The following is a 17,255-nucleotide window of genomic DNA, read 5'->3' on the forward strand; positions in this document are numbered from 1 at the left end:
TTAGCCACTGAGAAGAGTCTTCTAACATGCTTCCTTATCCTTTCCTGCTGATTGGAGCCAATCAGAGTGAAGTCAGCTACTGAGAAGACTCTTCTCAGCTACTGAGAAGATTTCTTCTCAACGCTCTCTCCTTTCATGTTCATCGGCTCCTAGGGATGTCTGTTGCTGTGGGAGAAGGCATTAATAAGGATCTAATTCTCAACTGAGCAGCAAAAAATGGGGGGATGTAGGTGTGACTAACATGAAGGGACCCTGCACTTCTGAATTTGTCACTAATATAATAATGTATTGCCTTCAAGTCGATTCCGACTTATGGCGACCCTATGAATAGGGTTTTCATGAGGCTGAGAGGCAGTGACTGGCCCAAGGTCACCCAGTGAGCTTCATGGCCATGTGGGGATTCGAACCCTGGTCTCCCAGCTTGTAGTCCAACACCTTAACCACTACACCACACTGGCTCTCAGATTTGTCACTACACAACTGTTAAAAGTGTACATTTTATTATGTATTCTAAAATACATTTTATTATGTACTATAGCCAGAGTGGATTTTTCACATTCCGCAATGTTAAATTGAAAATACCCCCATGCCATTCTGATGCTTCCCATAAGCACATTTCAAAACAAAACCTTATAAAAGTTATAGTCCTGAACTAAGAAAGGTTGCTTAACAACACTCTCAATTTTCATGGTGATACACAAAACAGTGAGAGAGAAAAAACTCAGACCCCTTTTGCACCTTTTTTTCTGAGAGTTCTCATAACCTGTTGAAATTCATTAAAAATCAGCCATGTTCACAAAGGACCTGTTACTGACTGTGCCCCATACGCTGACCTTCATCTTCTGCAGTTTAAAAGTTAAAAACATGTCTGGCTAATTTTTAATTAATTTAATAAATTTTGGCTTGAACTCAATGATGTCGGGCATGCTCAATAAGAACCAACTGTCAGGGTTCTAAAAGCCAGACTCACAGCTGCTGGGCTTGCCTAATCCAGGGCCCACACCAGACTTTGATTTCAGGGAGACAGTCATGGCTTCCCTCAGAGAATCCTGGGAAGTGTCATTTGTGAAGGGTAGTGAGAGGAAACTCCTATTCCCCTGATAGAGCTCCAGTGGCCAGAGTGGTTTAATAGTCAGCCGCTCTGATTGAAGCTCTGGGAGGAGAACAGAGAACAGAGAGCATCTCCTAACAACTCTGAGCACCCTTCACTAACTACACTTCCCAGGATTCTTTGGGAGAAGCCATGACTGTCCAAAGTGAAATAAAGGTCTGGTGTGGATGTGGCCAGGGACAGCTTTGGTTTAATTTTGGGTGGGAGACTACATGTGCCTGCTGTAGAATAAAAAGGTGGGGGAAACTCTGAAAAGCAGTGATACTATTTACAATGTTTTCCTTTTGGAAAGGAAAGAGTTTTCCTCTCTGCCCAGTGCCCACTCACCCACTCTTCTAATCTCCTCTCCTCCCCCTCCTCCTATCCTCCCTGACCCTCCCCCAGGTCAGTGTTGGACTACAACCTGGGAGATCAGGGTTTGAATCCCCACACAGCCATGAAGCTCACTGGGTGACCTTGGGCCAATCACTGCCTCTCAGCCTCAGAGGAAGGCCATGGTAAAACCTCCTCTGAATACTGTTTACCGTGAAAACCCTATTCACAGGGTTGCCATAAGTCGGGATTGACTTGAAGGCAGCCCCTTTCCATTTTCAAACATGATTATACAGAAATACATAATCCCATTGAACTCAAAAAGTATGCAACTGATGAAATCTACCCTCCCTTCTCCTCCCTCCTATCCCCTCCCCCTGGCCACTTCCCCCCTCCCCATGGTCAGTTTTACCTATCTTAAGCATGATTGCACAGGAGTAAATACCACTGAACTCAATAGGCATGCAAATGATCAAACCTCCCCTCCCCTGCCTCTTCCTTTGCCCCTCCCCTTCCCAGAGCTTGGAATATTACTTTTAAAAAGTAATAAGTTACAGTTACAGTTACATGGCCCAAAAAGTAGTAATTACAGTTACAATTGCAATTGCTCTGTAAGTAACTGATTACTTTTACTCAAAAGTAATTGCTACAATTATATTTTAGTTACTTTAAAAAAAAATTGCCTACAAGGTGCTGGCCTTGGCTGCTGCACATCTAAGTAGCCTAAAGCAACATTAAAAATAAGCACACACACACAGAGGGTAGTAGAATATTTTTTTTATCTGTAAGATTAACAGAATGGCATAATAGAATCTCACATCCACCCCCCCACCCCCACCCCCACCCCCACCCCCACCAGCAGTGATGATACACCAACACACATATTTTTGTATATATATATTGCCTCCGGCTCTTTTCTCCTTCCACTCCTGTCCATTTTTAAACAATTGTTTTCTCTACCCCGTGTTGCTCGCCACCTCCTCCCCCATCACCTCCTAAGCACCTATGGAACATGAAGGAAGAGCAACGCTGCACAAAAGCCCAATTTGAAGCGCATGATTTTTATTCACAAATCAGAGGAGCAGAAGACTTCCCCTGCTTCCCCCCCCCAAGTAATGCACAAAAGTAATGCTGGAAACATTACAATTACTCCTCAAAAGTAATGAAGTTACTACTCGTTCTATTACCAGCAAAATGTAATGAAGTTACGCACTCGTTACTCAAAAAAGTAATAAATTACAAGTAATTCATTACTTGTAACTAGTTACTTCCAAGCTCTGCCCTTTCCAATTCCCTCCTTCCCCCTCCCTTTCTCCTTCCCTCTCCTCTCCACTCCCCCATGGTCAGTTTTACCTATCCCAACCATGATTACATAGGAATAAATCCCATTGAAAACCCAGGCCCAGCCTCCAGGAGGTCTTCTGTATCTTTAAAAGTTGTGCAGGGGAAAGGGAGAATTCCACCTTGTGGTTTTTGCCATTACAATGTTGCAAGAACACCTGCATTTGGCTGACTTTCTCTTCTTCTAAAGATACAGGATCGGTCTCAGGCCCTGAACCTGGCAACCCTAATCACCACTGTAGTGGTATTAGAAATCTTTGATAGCCTGAGCAGAATTAGGTACTGCAGAGTCCATTGTTTTACTGAGTTATCTGTTTGTTAATGAAGCAGTTAAATGCCAGATAATGTTCATTCTGCACTTGCAAAGAATTGCAGTGTGGCAGCACCTACACTCTGGAACTCCCTGTCCACTGTTGTTAGGCAGGAGCCTTCATTGTACTGTTTTTTGGTGCCTGTTTAAGACTTTTTTGTATAGGCAAGACCCACACATGTAAACTTGATGGCTATTTTAATATGCAATATTATGTCATCATTTATCCTTAATTTGTTATTATTGTAGGATTCCCCATGCCTCCATAAACCACTTTGAACATTTGTTACTCGAGAAGCAGGATACACATTTTTAAAGAAAAACAATACATGTCCCCCTAAAAGAGCGAAACAGCACAGGCAAGTGCGAAAAACTTGAAGCTCCTTCCGGCCCGCCCCTCTTTGCAGACTGTCAATCAATACTGGTGGGTGGTACCTAAGCACAAGCGCGCGCCCGACCCGGGTTCGAGATCTGTCGACAGAGAAGAGCGCTCAACCTTCGATTTCAATCTCACGCCTGCGCAGTACGCCCTTTAAAAAAAATAATCTCCGGCTTTCTTTCAACTGTTGGCTAAGGCACAAGGCCGAACCCGGAAGCAGAGTTTTCTTTCTACTTGCAGTTTCCGAGGAAGAGGAGACGAGGCGAGGCGACTGTCTGTGGCAGCAGGATGCTCAACGCTCCTTCTCAGGCTTTTCCTGCCCCAGGCTCCCAGCAGCGGGTGGCCCTGGGAGGGCGAAGCAAGGTGAGGGGGCTGGGAGGGGTTTTGTGATTTTACTTGCCACTGGAATCCTACAGCCGGCTGGTGGTGCGATGGGTTGTTTTGCGGATTGGCACCTGCAGAGGCTGAATTAGGGTTAACGTATCTTTTGCTTGTTTAAGGTAGGGCTCCGGTATCTTGAACCAGCTGTGTTACAGGCGGAAACTCCGCAGGTGAAGTCTTCCCTGGCCTGGAGATGTATACGACGGGGGAAACTATACCTGTTTCATTTCTGCCTATTATGCAACTCTTAAAGGTACAAGATTCCTGTCCGGCGAGAGAATGGTGTCAGTGCTGAAGTGAATGAGGTTTAGAAGTGCCTGTACATTCAGAGCAGTTGGGCTGCCCTTTCTTCGTGTGTGTGTGTTGTAATGCAGATGCATTTGCCTGTTTCCTCTTTTTGAGGATTTGGAACTGTTGTATAATTCTGGGTACCTAACTTCTAAAATAGAATGGAGTTCTAGGGTTCTTGCTTGCTTTCAAAATACACTCAATATCCTGGAGGTCCTAATCTGACACTTGCATCGTCTGAATGTAGTTCTTCAGGGCTGTGGAAAGACAATCTACGTATGTGTTGGTGTACAGGCTCATCGCCAGATGAAAAGTTCCTGGAGGGCACAAAAAAAAGGGGGGGGAGAGAGAGAAATCTATAATAAATTTAATTATTTATTTGTAAAAAAAAATAGGGGGGCAGAAATTTTTGGGGGGCAAGGTTCCCCCAGCCCACCCCTGGCCTACAAGTCTGTTGGTGCCTTTTATCCTTTCACGTGTCTAGGGTGGGGGAGTGAGAGAAGGCTGGTGAAAGACTATGAGGAACTTGGCACTTTTCTGTGCCCGGTTAAAAATATAATAGTGTGGGGAATAAGTGCATGGGGGAAGATGAGTTTTTGACTTTTCTGATTGATGTGATTATGAAACCCACATGTGGGAGTTGGTTAAGCTATGTGGCAACAGTGTCTATGTCAGCTGATTCCTGTTATGTTTCCTGGGGAAATTGTGGAACCCTCAACAAGTAGCGTTGATGAATTTTTCATATGCGGTTCTTTGATGGGCAGTGCTGTTTGAACCTTGCTAAAAGAGGGAAGAAGCTAGAATCAGAAGTTCTTTGGCTACTTCCAGTTATAGGGACATCAGCAGGGATGAAGTCGTCCAGGCTTTCAAGGGGTCTTAGGCCCATTACTTTTTTGGGAGCTAGGGCCCAGGCAGTGTCCATATGTCTCCAGAGTCCTACGAGCCGATTGGCATGAAAGGGGAGTGTGTTAGCCATTGAGAAGAGTCTTCTCACTTGCTTCCTTGTAGTTTTCTCACGATAGGAGCCAATCAGAGTGAAAGGAGGTTCCTACTTCAAAAAGCCAAGTTGTGGAGAGTGAGAATTATGTAATTGCAAAAGAAGAGATAGTGAATCCTGATGATAGCATCCCACCACATCATCAAGCAGTTTGGCAGCAGCAGGAGATACACATGTAGGCACTGAACTCAGTAATAGCTCTGACAGTGAGAGAGGACAGTCAAATGGTGACAGTAATAGAGAAGCAGAAAGCAGTATTCAAGCCTGGCCAGATTATTCTATAATCTTAGAAGGTTGTATAATCTTAGAAGGGTGTGTGTCTGTGAGTAAGTGTGGCTGTTACTATTATGAAGGGACCTTGCACTTCTGAATTTGCCGCTACACAATTAGACATCAGTACTTGTATCGCCTGATCTTCTGGGAGTGGTAACCGCTACTGAGAAAGCCCTCTCTCTTGTTGCCATCCTCCGAGCTTCCCTCGGAGTAGGCATCTGGAGGAGGGCCTTGGATGTTGAGCGTAGTGTACGGGTGGGTTTGTGTCCGGAAAGGGGTTCCATCAGGTATAGTGGTCTTCGTAGGCTTTATAGGTTAAAACCAGCACTTTGAATTGAGCTTGGAAACATTTGACTTCCAGATCCTAGATTGTTTGGAAGCTATTAGCCATAATTCCTGGTTCAGACATAACAGGAAACTGTAGTGTGGTGTAGTGGTTAGAGTGTTGTACTCTGACCTGGGAGACAAGGGTTTGAATCCCCACACAGCTATGAAGCTCACTGGATGACCTGGGGCCAGTCACTGCCTCTCAGCCTCAGAGGAAGGCAATGGTAAAACCACCTCTGAATACCGTTTACCATGAAAACCCTACTCATAGGGTCGCCATAAGTCAGGATCGACTTGAAGGCAGTTCATTTTTCATAGTTAACTGTGGCTTCCTGGCTTGCTTCCAGGGAAGAATTAAGCAAGAGCCAAGAGCTGCATGTAGGTATATGAAGCTCAATCATATCTCAGCTTACAAAACCAAGATTTGATCATGCAGTTGCAGTTGTATATGTCAGTTGTATGAAACATGAATGGTTGTGGTATGGGCAGTGGCTCTAGGAATACTATGACTGCACAGTTGTCTGTCATCTAATGCAACTGGGGTTCATCCACCACAAAACTGGACTAAAAGATCACTTTAATGCAATTACTGCTATGCAGGTAAATCTTGCTATACTAGACTCAATGGAAGCTTGTGTGGAGGTGGTCAAAGTAGCACACCCAAACTGGTTCAAGATGTTTCGTTTGTTGCTTCACTTATTTCCTGTTAGTAATATCCGGACTGGAAGGTTTATCTTGCTATGTGATACGTGAATGCTGGGAAGCTGAATTGGCTCTTGGTGCACATCAAGAGCCAAACCAATCAAATATTTCTGTATTAATACTTGTGTATGAAAATATCATCCTTAAAGTGAACTCAGCTTGACAGGGGCATTGCCATCTAACATATTAAAGCATTTCACTTATATCATTACACGTATTCATAGTACATCTCAAGTACTAATTGTTTTATTTGTATCTTTCTCCCCTTAAAATGCCAGTGACAAAAAAAAAAGAAATATTATGGATGACTGGCCACTGTTTGTCTGTGGTGTTAAGCTGGTGGAATAAACAAGAAGCTTTTTGGATAAGAAAGCACTATAAGGATTCCTGTAAGGAATTTGGTTGGAATTATTTCACCCCCCAATCCTTCTAATTAGTAGATTAGTTATTCTCATTGACCTCAGAAGGGATCTTGCATACTACATTTCCTCGCTATTGCCTTCTGTCTCTCTGTCTGAATGTTAATTATTTTGTGCTGCTGTATATAGCTTTGCTAACTTACGCCATAATTAAACAGAATTTATTTTTGTTTACCATAGAGTATGGCAAGACTCCAATCTACTTTTACTTACCTTTTTTGTTGTTAATTAATTAATAGACTCTCCTCTCGCTCCTCATCCATTTCTAGGTACCTTTGAAACCAGGTCGAAGTCTTATGGACTGGATTCGATTAACTAAAAGTGGGAAAGACCTAACTGGTCTAAAAGGAAGATTGGTAGAGGTGACTGAAGAAGAGCTTTCCAAGCACAATAAGAAGGATGACTGCTGGATATGTATAAGAGGTGGGTTGTTCTATTGATAGTCCAAAGATATAAACACTCAGGCGGTATCCAATGAAGTAGTTCTTTTAGCACAAGGGCTTATTCCCCTCCTTCTCCTCTTCCCTAAATCTCTTCTGGGGGTTCCCCCAACTGTCTGGAGCAGATTTGCAGAGGGTGTGCGGGGAGAGGAGTGGGAGAGAAAGTCTTGTTGTGCAACTGGAAATCCTTGCGCTAATAGAACTTATTTCTTTGGATACCACCCTCAATTACCAACAAATAAGATTTCTTTCTGATTTGGCTTCCAAGTACAACACTGCTAATAGATGAATATAACATTATTTGTTTCAGTGTTGTTTAAGCATTAAATCTTTTAAATCAAATACATAAAAATTGTGTTTTTCTTATTACGCTAAAATATGTGAAACTGAATTTAGGAAATGGGATTAGTTAATAGCAATGTCATTTGGTTTTTTGATAGTAACAAGTGAACACCAGTAACTGTACTATCAAATATTTACCTTTGAACACATTCCTTTTTTCATTTGCCTTCCAAAAAGGTATCCTCATCCATTTGTTTTGGAAATAGCAATGACATATTCTTTCTTAAATGGAGCACTAATGGATTTGTGGAAATTCCAGGGGAGATGCAGAGAGTGAGATGGTGGTGCCTTTGTTTCCCCATCCAAAGCTTTTGAAGTTTAATACCTTCTAAGGGGAGTGGGGAAATGATGCATCCTCAGTAAAGACACTAGACCAGGGTGGACCACCTGTGGATTGCTAGAAGTTGCTGGATTGCAGCTCCCATCATCTCTAACAATTGGTGCTACCTGGGACTAATAGGAGTCCAGCAACATCCCAAGAGCCACAGGTTCCCCATCCCTGCTTTAGAGTTACCTTAATTTCTCCCCTTAGTAATAATCTATTTGCATGTTAGGTTTGAGATCATAACTAATATTTAGGCTAATATGTAGAAATTTACAACATGCTTTGTGGGTTTCTAGCTTCCTCTAATCTCCTGATGGCAACAGTCAAATTGAATTGTTTCTTCTTTATGTTTGGGAAAAATAGTTTTGGTTCAGGTTTGAGTCCTTGCTTTTGATATGTGTGAAATGAGAGTATCAAAAAGAAGTTGAATCAAAATCAGACAGAACTCCAGTATTTAAATTATGATATTACAGTACGTAATATAAATTATAGTATAATTATGTTTTGTAGTATTTTCTATGGTTTGTGTTCATTGGATCCAAATATTATGCAGTGTGAGTTTAAGCAAAACTTTTAGGTCTCAACTTAACTTCTTTGAGCCCTGGTCTGACTTACTAAGTGCTGCTTTACCACAGTCTAGTTTTTTGAAAAAAGAATATGGGGAATATAAATCTCTTAAAGAGAGGTACAGGCTCCATGCACTTGCACTTCATGAATAGTAAAAACCGTTGTTTTTCTAGAGCTGTTAAAATGCTGCATTTGTCATCCTTCCTTTCTTACACCACACTGTATCTCTTATTTTGCATTGGGCTTGTGTTAGAACTTTTGCTGATTGAGTATTGCTGCAGGGTTTGTTGAGCCAAATAATTGTCTTGCTGGAGCAAACTAAGGGTCAGTATTTTGTTTCTAGCAGAGGGAAGTTATATGGCTCTGAAAGTAGAGGTATAGTGCTTCTGTACATGGTGGCTGCATACATCTATCGTAGTGAATCTATCGTGCTGCTTGCATGAATGTAAATAATCCCCTTTCAGATTTCCCTGGAAGACTTTCCCATACATGTTGCCTTGAACTAACCTCTCGATTTTCTACCAGCCTAATTTCTTTCACTAGGCCTTGAACTTAACGAACTGAATTTAACAAACATTGTAAACAACTTAGTTCTGTTTTCATTATTTGTTTATTCATTTTGTGTTCTTGAATACCACTTTTCATTTTTAAAAAAGGGAGACCTTTAATGCCCCAGAAAGTATTAATTATTTATCTATAACACATTATACTTTGCCAAGGGGTGTATATGTAAGGCACAGTAACAGCTATAATTGCTTCCTTTTGAGGGAGGGACGAAATACAAAGGCAGTATTGCTTGTTGCAGTTCTTAGTTGGTACATGAATAAGGACTCTTAATGTACCAAAATAATCAGAGTTGCATGACTATAAACAGTACAGTATATTTTACACACACTAATAAAATGCTACTGTGCAACTGACATTCCTAACTTTCCCCCCAATAATTCTTAACATTTTATGTAAGTGATAGCATTTGCATATATTGATTTACTGGCATCACCTGCATTTTCTCTGGGACACATGGTGTGAGGCAGAAGAGCATTTCCATGTATTATGAAAAAATAGTCTCCTCTGCATGATCTCATCTGTGTTGTGTTAGGCTTAGAATGAATGGCGCTCCCACCATGCAGAGTGGTGAAGTATGGTGGCCTGCTTTTTAGTGATAATGATATAAATTCACTTGTCTGCCCAGGATACCCTCAAAGATAAAAAAGAACATAAAAGTGAATGAAACTGCTTACAGAGTTGAAACATATCACTTGGAATGAGTTTCTCCATATGCAGTGCTCAGCACCTGACACTAGATGGCATTCTTAGTGCTATAAGATAAAAGGCTTTCCAAATACAACCATTCTCTGTTACATCTGCGTTGAGCTAGGATATGTGGACAAATGGTCCATGGGGCACTAAAGCATTGTTATATGTGTGTTATGGTACTGCTTAATGGCTAATGTTAAACAAAAGCAGTTTTAGGGCACCTTTAATGCCTAATAGATTTCTTGCAGCATAAGCTGGTGTTGATACTAGCTTTCTAGCTTTGCTAACTTGATGTCTGTAGTAAGAAAGAATCCCACAGTCCTGATTAAGAATAGATTTTGCTACTAAATGGGCTGCAGTGGCCATTTTGGATCTCTTGTCTTTACAACTGTAGAACAATTTACAACACTGGATGCAATATTTGGCCTATAATCATTCTAGTTTAGTAGTGAGTTTGGAAAAGAAATATATTTCTTTTCAGATACGCTTTTCCTGGTTTCTTGCATTTTCCAGCATGCACATAGCTCTTCCACCTTCCCCACTGATTAGTGGATAGCCATGCACATGAAAGAGGAGGTGTCCTTGGATGTACTACTTCCTCTGAACTAAGCATATATGTGGCTCTGGATTTTATGTTAAAAACAGTTCTGTAATCTTTAAACAATTCAGTGCAGGTGCTTAGTCACCAGAACATAAGCTCTTGTGTATTAAAACTGTACCTGATGTTAGTTCTTCCCAGCCTGCCATTCCTACTTTTTTTGTAAGTAGCATTTAATCAGTATATTGTGTTGTATTCATTGTATATAACTTCCTGTTTCAATGGAATACTTTTTTGCCAAAATCATAAAATGCCAATTCACATATATTCAACATTTTTCATAGAGGTGAGGCTGCATGTTTTAATTGGAGACATTTTAAATATATATATATATATTACTTTAATTTGTAGGTCTTGTATATAATATCACACCATATATGGAATATCACCCTGGTGGCGAGGATGAGTTAATGAAAGCGGCAGGAGCTGATGGCACAGATCTTTTTGATCAGGTAAAAAGAGTACAGATGACATTCAGCTCATCAAAACTTAACTGAAAAGCTGCTCACGAGAAGAAACTGCTATTCTATCATTTACTTTTTTTAAAAAAAAAAGTGTATTATGTGTTCAGACATCATAATTAACTATAGCTTTTTGTAATGTCATTGAGCTGGAAGATGTCTTGTTTCGAAACTGACCATAGTGTCAAACCATAATCTATGATCTGAATGAAACAGGAAGCTTTGGTTAGTTAAAAGTGAAAGGAGAAGCTTCCAAAGTCTTCCTTCTGGCCACGTGGGAGAAGAGGGAAGAGAGGAGTACATGAGTTCCAAGGTTTCCTGTGGCTTGTGAATAGATTGTTGCACCTATAGTGTCAGAAAATAGGACCAAACTTAATTAAAACATGAATTTAAATCTACTATTTTATCACTCGCTCCAAAATGAAACTGAAAATTACTATAGATCACATTTAATTCATTTATATCCTGTCCTTGCTGAAGAAATTGATAAGAATTCAGCAGGAGACCCTCTTAAACAGCTAAATCAGAAGCTAAAGTGCTAGTAAATGTAGTAGTTGCACTTTTCCTATTTTGAATATACCAATACATGTTTTAAAAGGAAAATAATATATTACTCTAGTTAGTATCTCTGTCGTCAAAGGGCTTGCTGGGTAAGTAAAATGGTGGATTAAGACCTACCTCTGTTTATGTTTGTATTTTCATTTGGTAGTTCTATGTAACAAGCTTGCTTAACCTTTTGGTTTTTACTATAGTTCTACCATTGCTTAGAAGCAAGTATTGTTATATGTGCTTAAATCTACTAAAAATAGTACTGCTTTCTTCCATGCAGGTTCATCGCTGGGTTAATTATGAATCTATGCTAAAGGAGTGTATGGTTGGAAGAATGGCACTCAAACCTTTTGCTGCTTTGAAAGGTATACACCTATATAATAATTCGTAAAAGAAACTTGGGCTGCAGCCCTAGCCCCAGTTACATTGCAATTAGCCCCATCAAATGCAATAGAGCTTACTTCTAAGTAGATGTGGTCAGGAGTGAACTTTTAATTATTTTGTTGCTGGCAGTTGCATGATTTTGAATTATTTCTCTGAAACCAGTATGAGTAGATTTGCATATGTGTAGTAAATCAGACACTGATACTTGTAGGTTTGTTGTACACATTCCGTGGCAAAGTCATTTTCCCCTTGTAGTGTAACGTGACAGAGAGCTGTAGCCAATTCTGGCTTTGTGTATGATAACTGGATTTGAAAACACATTGTTTTCACACTTTGCATTGTATTCCTAAGTGATCTTGTGTAGGCCCTTAATGTTGTCCATTTGAGAGGCTGAGCTTGGGTGCCATGCTAAGCCACCGTAATTGTTAACCAAACCAATGCGAGCTGCCTGCTAGTGCTCCCAGCTGAAGTGTGCCCACGTTGCTTTCCCTTTTCTCCTGCAGAGAGACAAGCCACAGAGCTGACTTAGCATTATGTCCAAACCAGTGTTTGTCATTTGTTTTGCTCCAAACAAACCATGATAAGTGGGGAAAGGTATATGACGTTAATAAGTTTATCTTTTAACTACCACCTCAGCTGAAAGGAAAACTAGATTGATAAAGAGAACTGAGAATCTGCCATGTGCAATTTCTACTGTAGGATTTACGTCTTTTTCTAAATGACTAAGCATATGATTCTGCATCCTAGGATACTTTATTTCAGTGATCTTGTCAATTCTTCAGTACAAGAATTGGCTAACCTCAATGTGCAAAATCCAGCCTTCATTCTTTCGCCCTTGCCGTCTCCTGTGGATCACCATATTACAATGCTATAATTGCCATAGTTTTCCTGTCAGCCCTATGCTTCCTGGTCTCTCTGTGTGCCTATTACCTTCCTGTCCACACCACACAAATCCAGTCCCACTTTACTTTTGCCCCAGTCCTCCTCCTCTTTTCTTCAGTGCTTTCTCCACCATTGTTCCTCATAGGTTCCTGCTTTTCAGGCTGTGCCTGCTGTATACTTCTTTCTTTACTGTAGCAATGCTTTTCCTTTTCTTCCCTGAGACCTCTTCTCATCTTGGGTACCATGAAGCTTATTTAGAACCTCTGATTGCCTAGTCCTCTGCATCCTTTGTCCCCTTTTACCTCATCTTAATTCTCCACTTACCCTTCTGTTAGATTTTTCTTTCTTAGTCTCTTGTCTACTCTGCACTATTTCTTTAACTTCCTTGCTTCTTGATTTTCTACTTTGCATCCTTTTCCTGTTCCCTAGCCTTTTTCCTGTGCATGGTTTAACCCTAGCCAGAATTGACTACCTTCCCTTCCTTCACTGAAACTGTACTTCAGACTATTTAGTTCTATGAGCACACTGAACGTTCCATGCTTTTTAGCCAATATCTGTCAAAGGTTTCACCGTAACACAATATAGATAATTCTCATCCAGGACAAACTTAAAACTAGAAAATAATGTGAATGGTTGTATTGGCTTGACAGAATTGAAATAAATATATACACAGCACAAAAAGCATCGTTTATCCTTAAACAAAGTCTGATAATATGAGCACCCATATAGATTTGTCTTGGTCTTTTTACCGCATGTTGTTACTGAGAAGATTAGTTCAACTAGAACTCTGCACATGGTCTGGAATTGTGTGTGTGATTTGCCTTTGCTTTGCACAATAGAGCATCAATGTGGTCAACAGGTAAAGCCCTGTGGCACCGGTGTAAGCTGAAGATACATGTCAGTTACAAGCAGGAGGTTATGCTCTGACCTGATTAATTCCAGAATACAATGCTAAATCTAATGCAAGTTTCTAATCTTCCATTATGAGTACATGGTTCTTAGCTGGCAAACGTACCCCCCTTAATTTAATTAAGTACCATCTTTGCATTGCCTGAGATGTCTGAGCCCATTCCCTTTCAGCAACAACAAGCACACCTTGCTGAAAAACAGGTCTGTGTAGGTGGAGACAGCCCTATGGTTGGGCTTCCACCTTGTGACATAATACCCAATTAACTCAATGCAGGGTATCCCAGGAGCTCTCCACGTATGCCTTTTGTTATATAGCAGCATTAATGTCCTGAGCGCAGACCCCTTGTGAAACAGCCCTTTCAGATTCAGGAAGAGGTTGCCTGGTGGTGGTTCAGTTTTTGGAGACACTTCGAGGAAGCTGATCCATGACATTCTTTTTCAGTATGTGCTACCCCCATGACATACTGCAAAGAAGTACCCAGAGATGTTTCTCTGCCTATTTTTAACCTAATACAAGGGATTTTACAAGAAGGATAAAACAAATAGGAGAGGAGGCTAGTTATGGGAAGGAGGCATTCTTGCTGGCCTTTCCATAGATTACTAGATGATTTGGCTCTTGCAGGTAAAAGGGAGACTGCTGTTTCCATCTCCATTGGTGTATGGGGTTGTCAAGTTCTGCCAGAATTCTTTAAAAGAGGATTCAAGGAGGATAAGGCTATCAGCGGCTACTAGGCATAATGGCTGTGCTCAGCTTCCATGGTTGGAAGCAATATGCTTCTGAATACCAGTTGCTGGAAACTGCAGGAGGGGAGACTGCTCTTGTGCCCAGGTCCTGCTTGTGGGCTTCCCATAGGCATTGGGTTGGGCGCTGTGAGAACGGGATGATGGACTAGATGGACCACTGCCCTGACCCAGCAGGCATCTTATGAAATCATAACCTGTCTTATTGTGGACGGCTATCCTATTCATGGTGGTGCATTTCTAAGTTAGGGTGAAGAAACGCAGCCTTCTTTCTCCTCCTCCTCCTAGAACCAAATAAATAATATTTGCGTTCTAACTTTCCTCCTGCTCCCTGTCTCTTTTATCTCCCCGCTCTCTTGCCTTCCTCTAACTCTTGTGAGACAGGAAAGCTGCTGCTTTGCATGTAATCTCCCTTCCCCTTTTCTGGTTCTTTGACTGTTCGCATAGGAAAGACAGGACTCCAAAATTGCTTCATAATTCTTTATTAGGCAGGTCTCCTATCCTCTCTATCTCTCTTATAGTAACTAAGTATATAGTCCAGGTAATATGTTAGCCTCTGTACAGTGTTATTAACCCTTTTCATTCTGTATATTTCTGCAATGACATTTCAAGCTGCAAAGCTGTTTTGTTGCTTATATATCACTTTATAATAACTTACCTGGCAGGGGAGATAAAATGATCATGAAGGTGGTTTTCTTAGGATGAGGCTAATCTAGTGCACTCTGGGTGTGCTGACTCCTGCGGGAAACACGACTGCATAATTCGACCATGAATGTTACAATTGCAGCAACAGTGTGGTTATTGCTGGCTCTCTGGAGCCAGCACACTAATATTGGTCCATGCTAAATTCCCCAAATTAAGCAAGGTTATGATAACCAACATGGATCTGTCTCTGTGTGTGCAATTGTTTCCAGTAAAGATTCCAAGAGTAGTACAGCTAATCCCCCAAATTAGTGTTTGTGAATACATGTGTAAGATGTGTGTTCACATAAATGCCTGCTCTGCTGCACAAGCAGATCTGGTAACAACGGGCAAAGGAAAGCTGTCTTTTTTCATCACTGACATGTCCCTATTTGTGAGCAAGAACTTACTTTTCTATTGGTTTGATGAATTTGGCTCATTTTTATAGATGGAAAATTGAAAAAGCAATGGGGGAATGTCCTTTACAATTTCTATACAACAAACACAGTATTCATAAATCATATGAGATACTCTCAGAACAGTCATTCAAAACACTGATAAGTGTTTGCTGGAACCTTAATTGGGTGGAAGCTGTCTTCTGCAAGGTAGTGTGAAAATTCTGGATAAGTTTTGTTTGTCTTTGGAAGTTCTTATTAGAGTTCTTTGGACTTAATACAAGCCCTTACATTAATTCTGAATTTTAAGATGCAACTCTGAAATTCTGCTCAAAATCATACTATGTTTTTAAAATAATAGACCTCAAAAGTTTGGAAACTGTAGAGGTTTTTTGGCATGACAGACCCATTCACTTAATTGACACTTGCTATGGCAGCAGTGGTGGTACACTGAATTCTGGATGTATAAAACTAGATCATTGTTATCTCTGCAGAGCAGTTTTTCCCCTTTAATACGTACTTTTAAGTAACACACTTTTTATTAATATTAATATTTAATGCTTAGTGTTAGATGCATTTTAAAAAGTACTATTCTAGATTCTTCTTTTAATTCACGTTGTGTCAACACTACCCGGGAGACCGGGTTTTATTGTTGCTAGGTAGCTGACACAATTGTTATACTAGGATACTGCCCTGTATAAATGTAACCAAGCAGGGTAGTCTTCTAGTTGAACAGCATATGTAGAAGCTAAATTGGCTAAGCTGTCTTTGAAGTACAAAAAAGGGTTTTAAAACAAATGGTCTTTGTCCAGGTTTATAACTTTCATGTGATAAAAATAACATTATAGGACGGGGTACCCTCAATTTTCAGGTTTTGAGTGATGCATAAGGTGGTTGTTTTTTTCCCAGTCAAGCCCTGCCAGTTCTCTCTCCATTTAATAGCTTTGCTCTGCTTCTCCTGCTTGCTCCAGGGCAGTTTGTGCAGTCTTTTGACTTTGTGACTTGCGATCTTGCTGACTTGTGTGATGCTGAAAGCTTGTTTTTCCTCCCTCTGATTTGTGCGGTATATAATGATCTTGAACTCCTGGGTTCAACAAGGAAGTAGAGGTTATTTGGAATGCCTTAAAAAACAGGGTATTGATCCATGTCTATTATATTTAAAAGGCAGTTTTCACAGTACTCCTTGTCACTTTTTAATGATATTAAGTATCCTCTCCAGTGCAGCCTTTCAAAAGTTACATTAATAGTTATATTTCTTTAACTTAGTGTTCTCTGTCGTTAGCTGCTTGGTCTTTCCTAACTCCAAGAACATATAGTAGCAATTGCAAACAGGGAACAACGATCTTAAGAAAAGAAAAAGCTAAAATAAATTTTGGATGCAATCTCTAGAGCAGTGGTTCTCAACCTTTTTTGCTCCATTCACCCCTTTCACCATTGTTCAGAATATAATTCCCCCCTTCCCAAGATAGTCTCTCATAGCGTGTTGACGTTTCGTGAGTGATGGTGGTGTTTCTCGTGAGAGAAAAATTTCTTAGTTTATATTATAACAGAATTTCTTGGAGCACTTTCTGGTCTTTAAATAATAACTTAATTTTGCAAATGAAAATAATGCTTCATGTTCAAGAACCAATTTTAATCTGTGACATTCAATAAACTTTATTGAATGTCGCAGATTAAATTAAAAACAAACTACAATTTTACAGATTGTACATAATCCACAGGACATCACACTTTGCTGAATAGTGGTCCCAATTCCCCCCCTGGAACCCTAAAATTCCCCCCCCGGGGGGGAATTCCCCCCTTGTTGAGAACCCATGCTCTAGAGGTCCTTGCGTGCCCAAGGGCTTACATATACACCACATGGGGCTTGTGTCGTTTCATGAA

The 17,255-nt window shown here is 40.6% G+C and overlaps 1 protein-coding gene and 1 pseudogene across 3 annotated transcripts in view; both read left to right on the plus strand.

Moving 5' to 3' along the window:
* Positions 1 to 3,490: 3,490 nt before the first annotated feature.
* The window catches only part of LOC133383138 (cytochrome b5 reductase 4), a 39,287-nt gene continuing 25,522 nt past the window's right edge, over positions 3,491 to 17,255 (plus strand). The window contains exons 1-5 of one of the 3 annotated variants that reach the window (XM_061623250.1): positions 3,740 to 3,816; positions 3,954 to 4,087; positions 7,110 to 7,263; positions 10,721 to 10,821; positions 11,660 to 11,744. In XM_061623250.1, the coding sequence (XP_061479234.1) occupies positions 4,028 to 4,087; positions 7,110 to 7,263; positions 10,721 to 10,821; positions 11,660 to 11,744 (400 nt within the window). In that variant the 5' untranslated portion in view covers positions 3,740 to 3,816; positions 3,954 to 4,027. Of the gene's footprint in view, positions 3,817 to 3,953; positions 4,088 to 7,109; positions 7,264 to 10,720; positions 10,822 to 11,659; positions 11,745 to 17,255 lie in introns of all 3 variants that reach the window. The other 2 variants (XM_061623249.1, XM_061623251.1) reach the window with 2 other exon arrangements.
* LOC133384720 (U1 spliceosomal RNA) lies at positions 14,946 to 15,062 on the plus strand (annotated as a pseudogene).

This window comes from Rhineura floridana, chromosome 4, assembly GCF_030035675.1.
Source record: "Rhineura floridana isolate rRhiFlo1 chromosome 4, rRhiFlo1.hap2, whole genome shotgun sequence".
Classification (NCBI taxonomy): domain Eukaryota; kingdom Metazoa; phylum Chordata; class Lepidosauria; order Squamata; family Rhineuridae; genus Rhineura; species Rhineura floridana.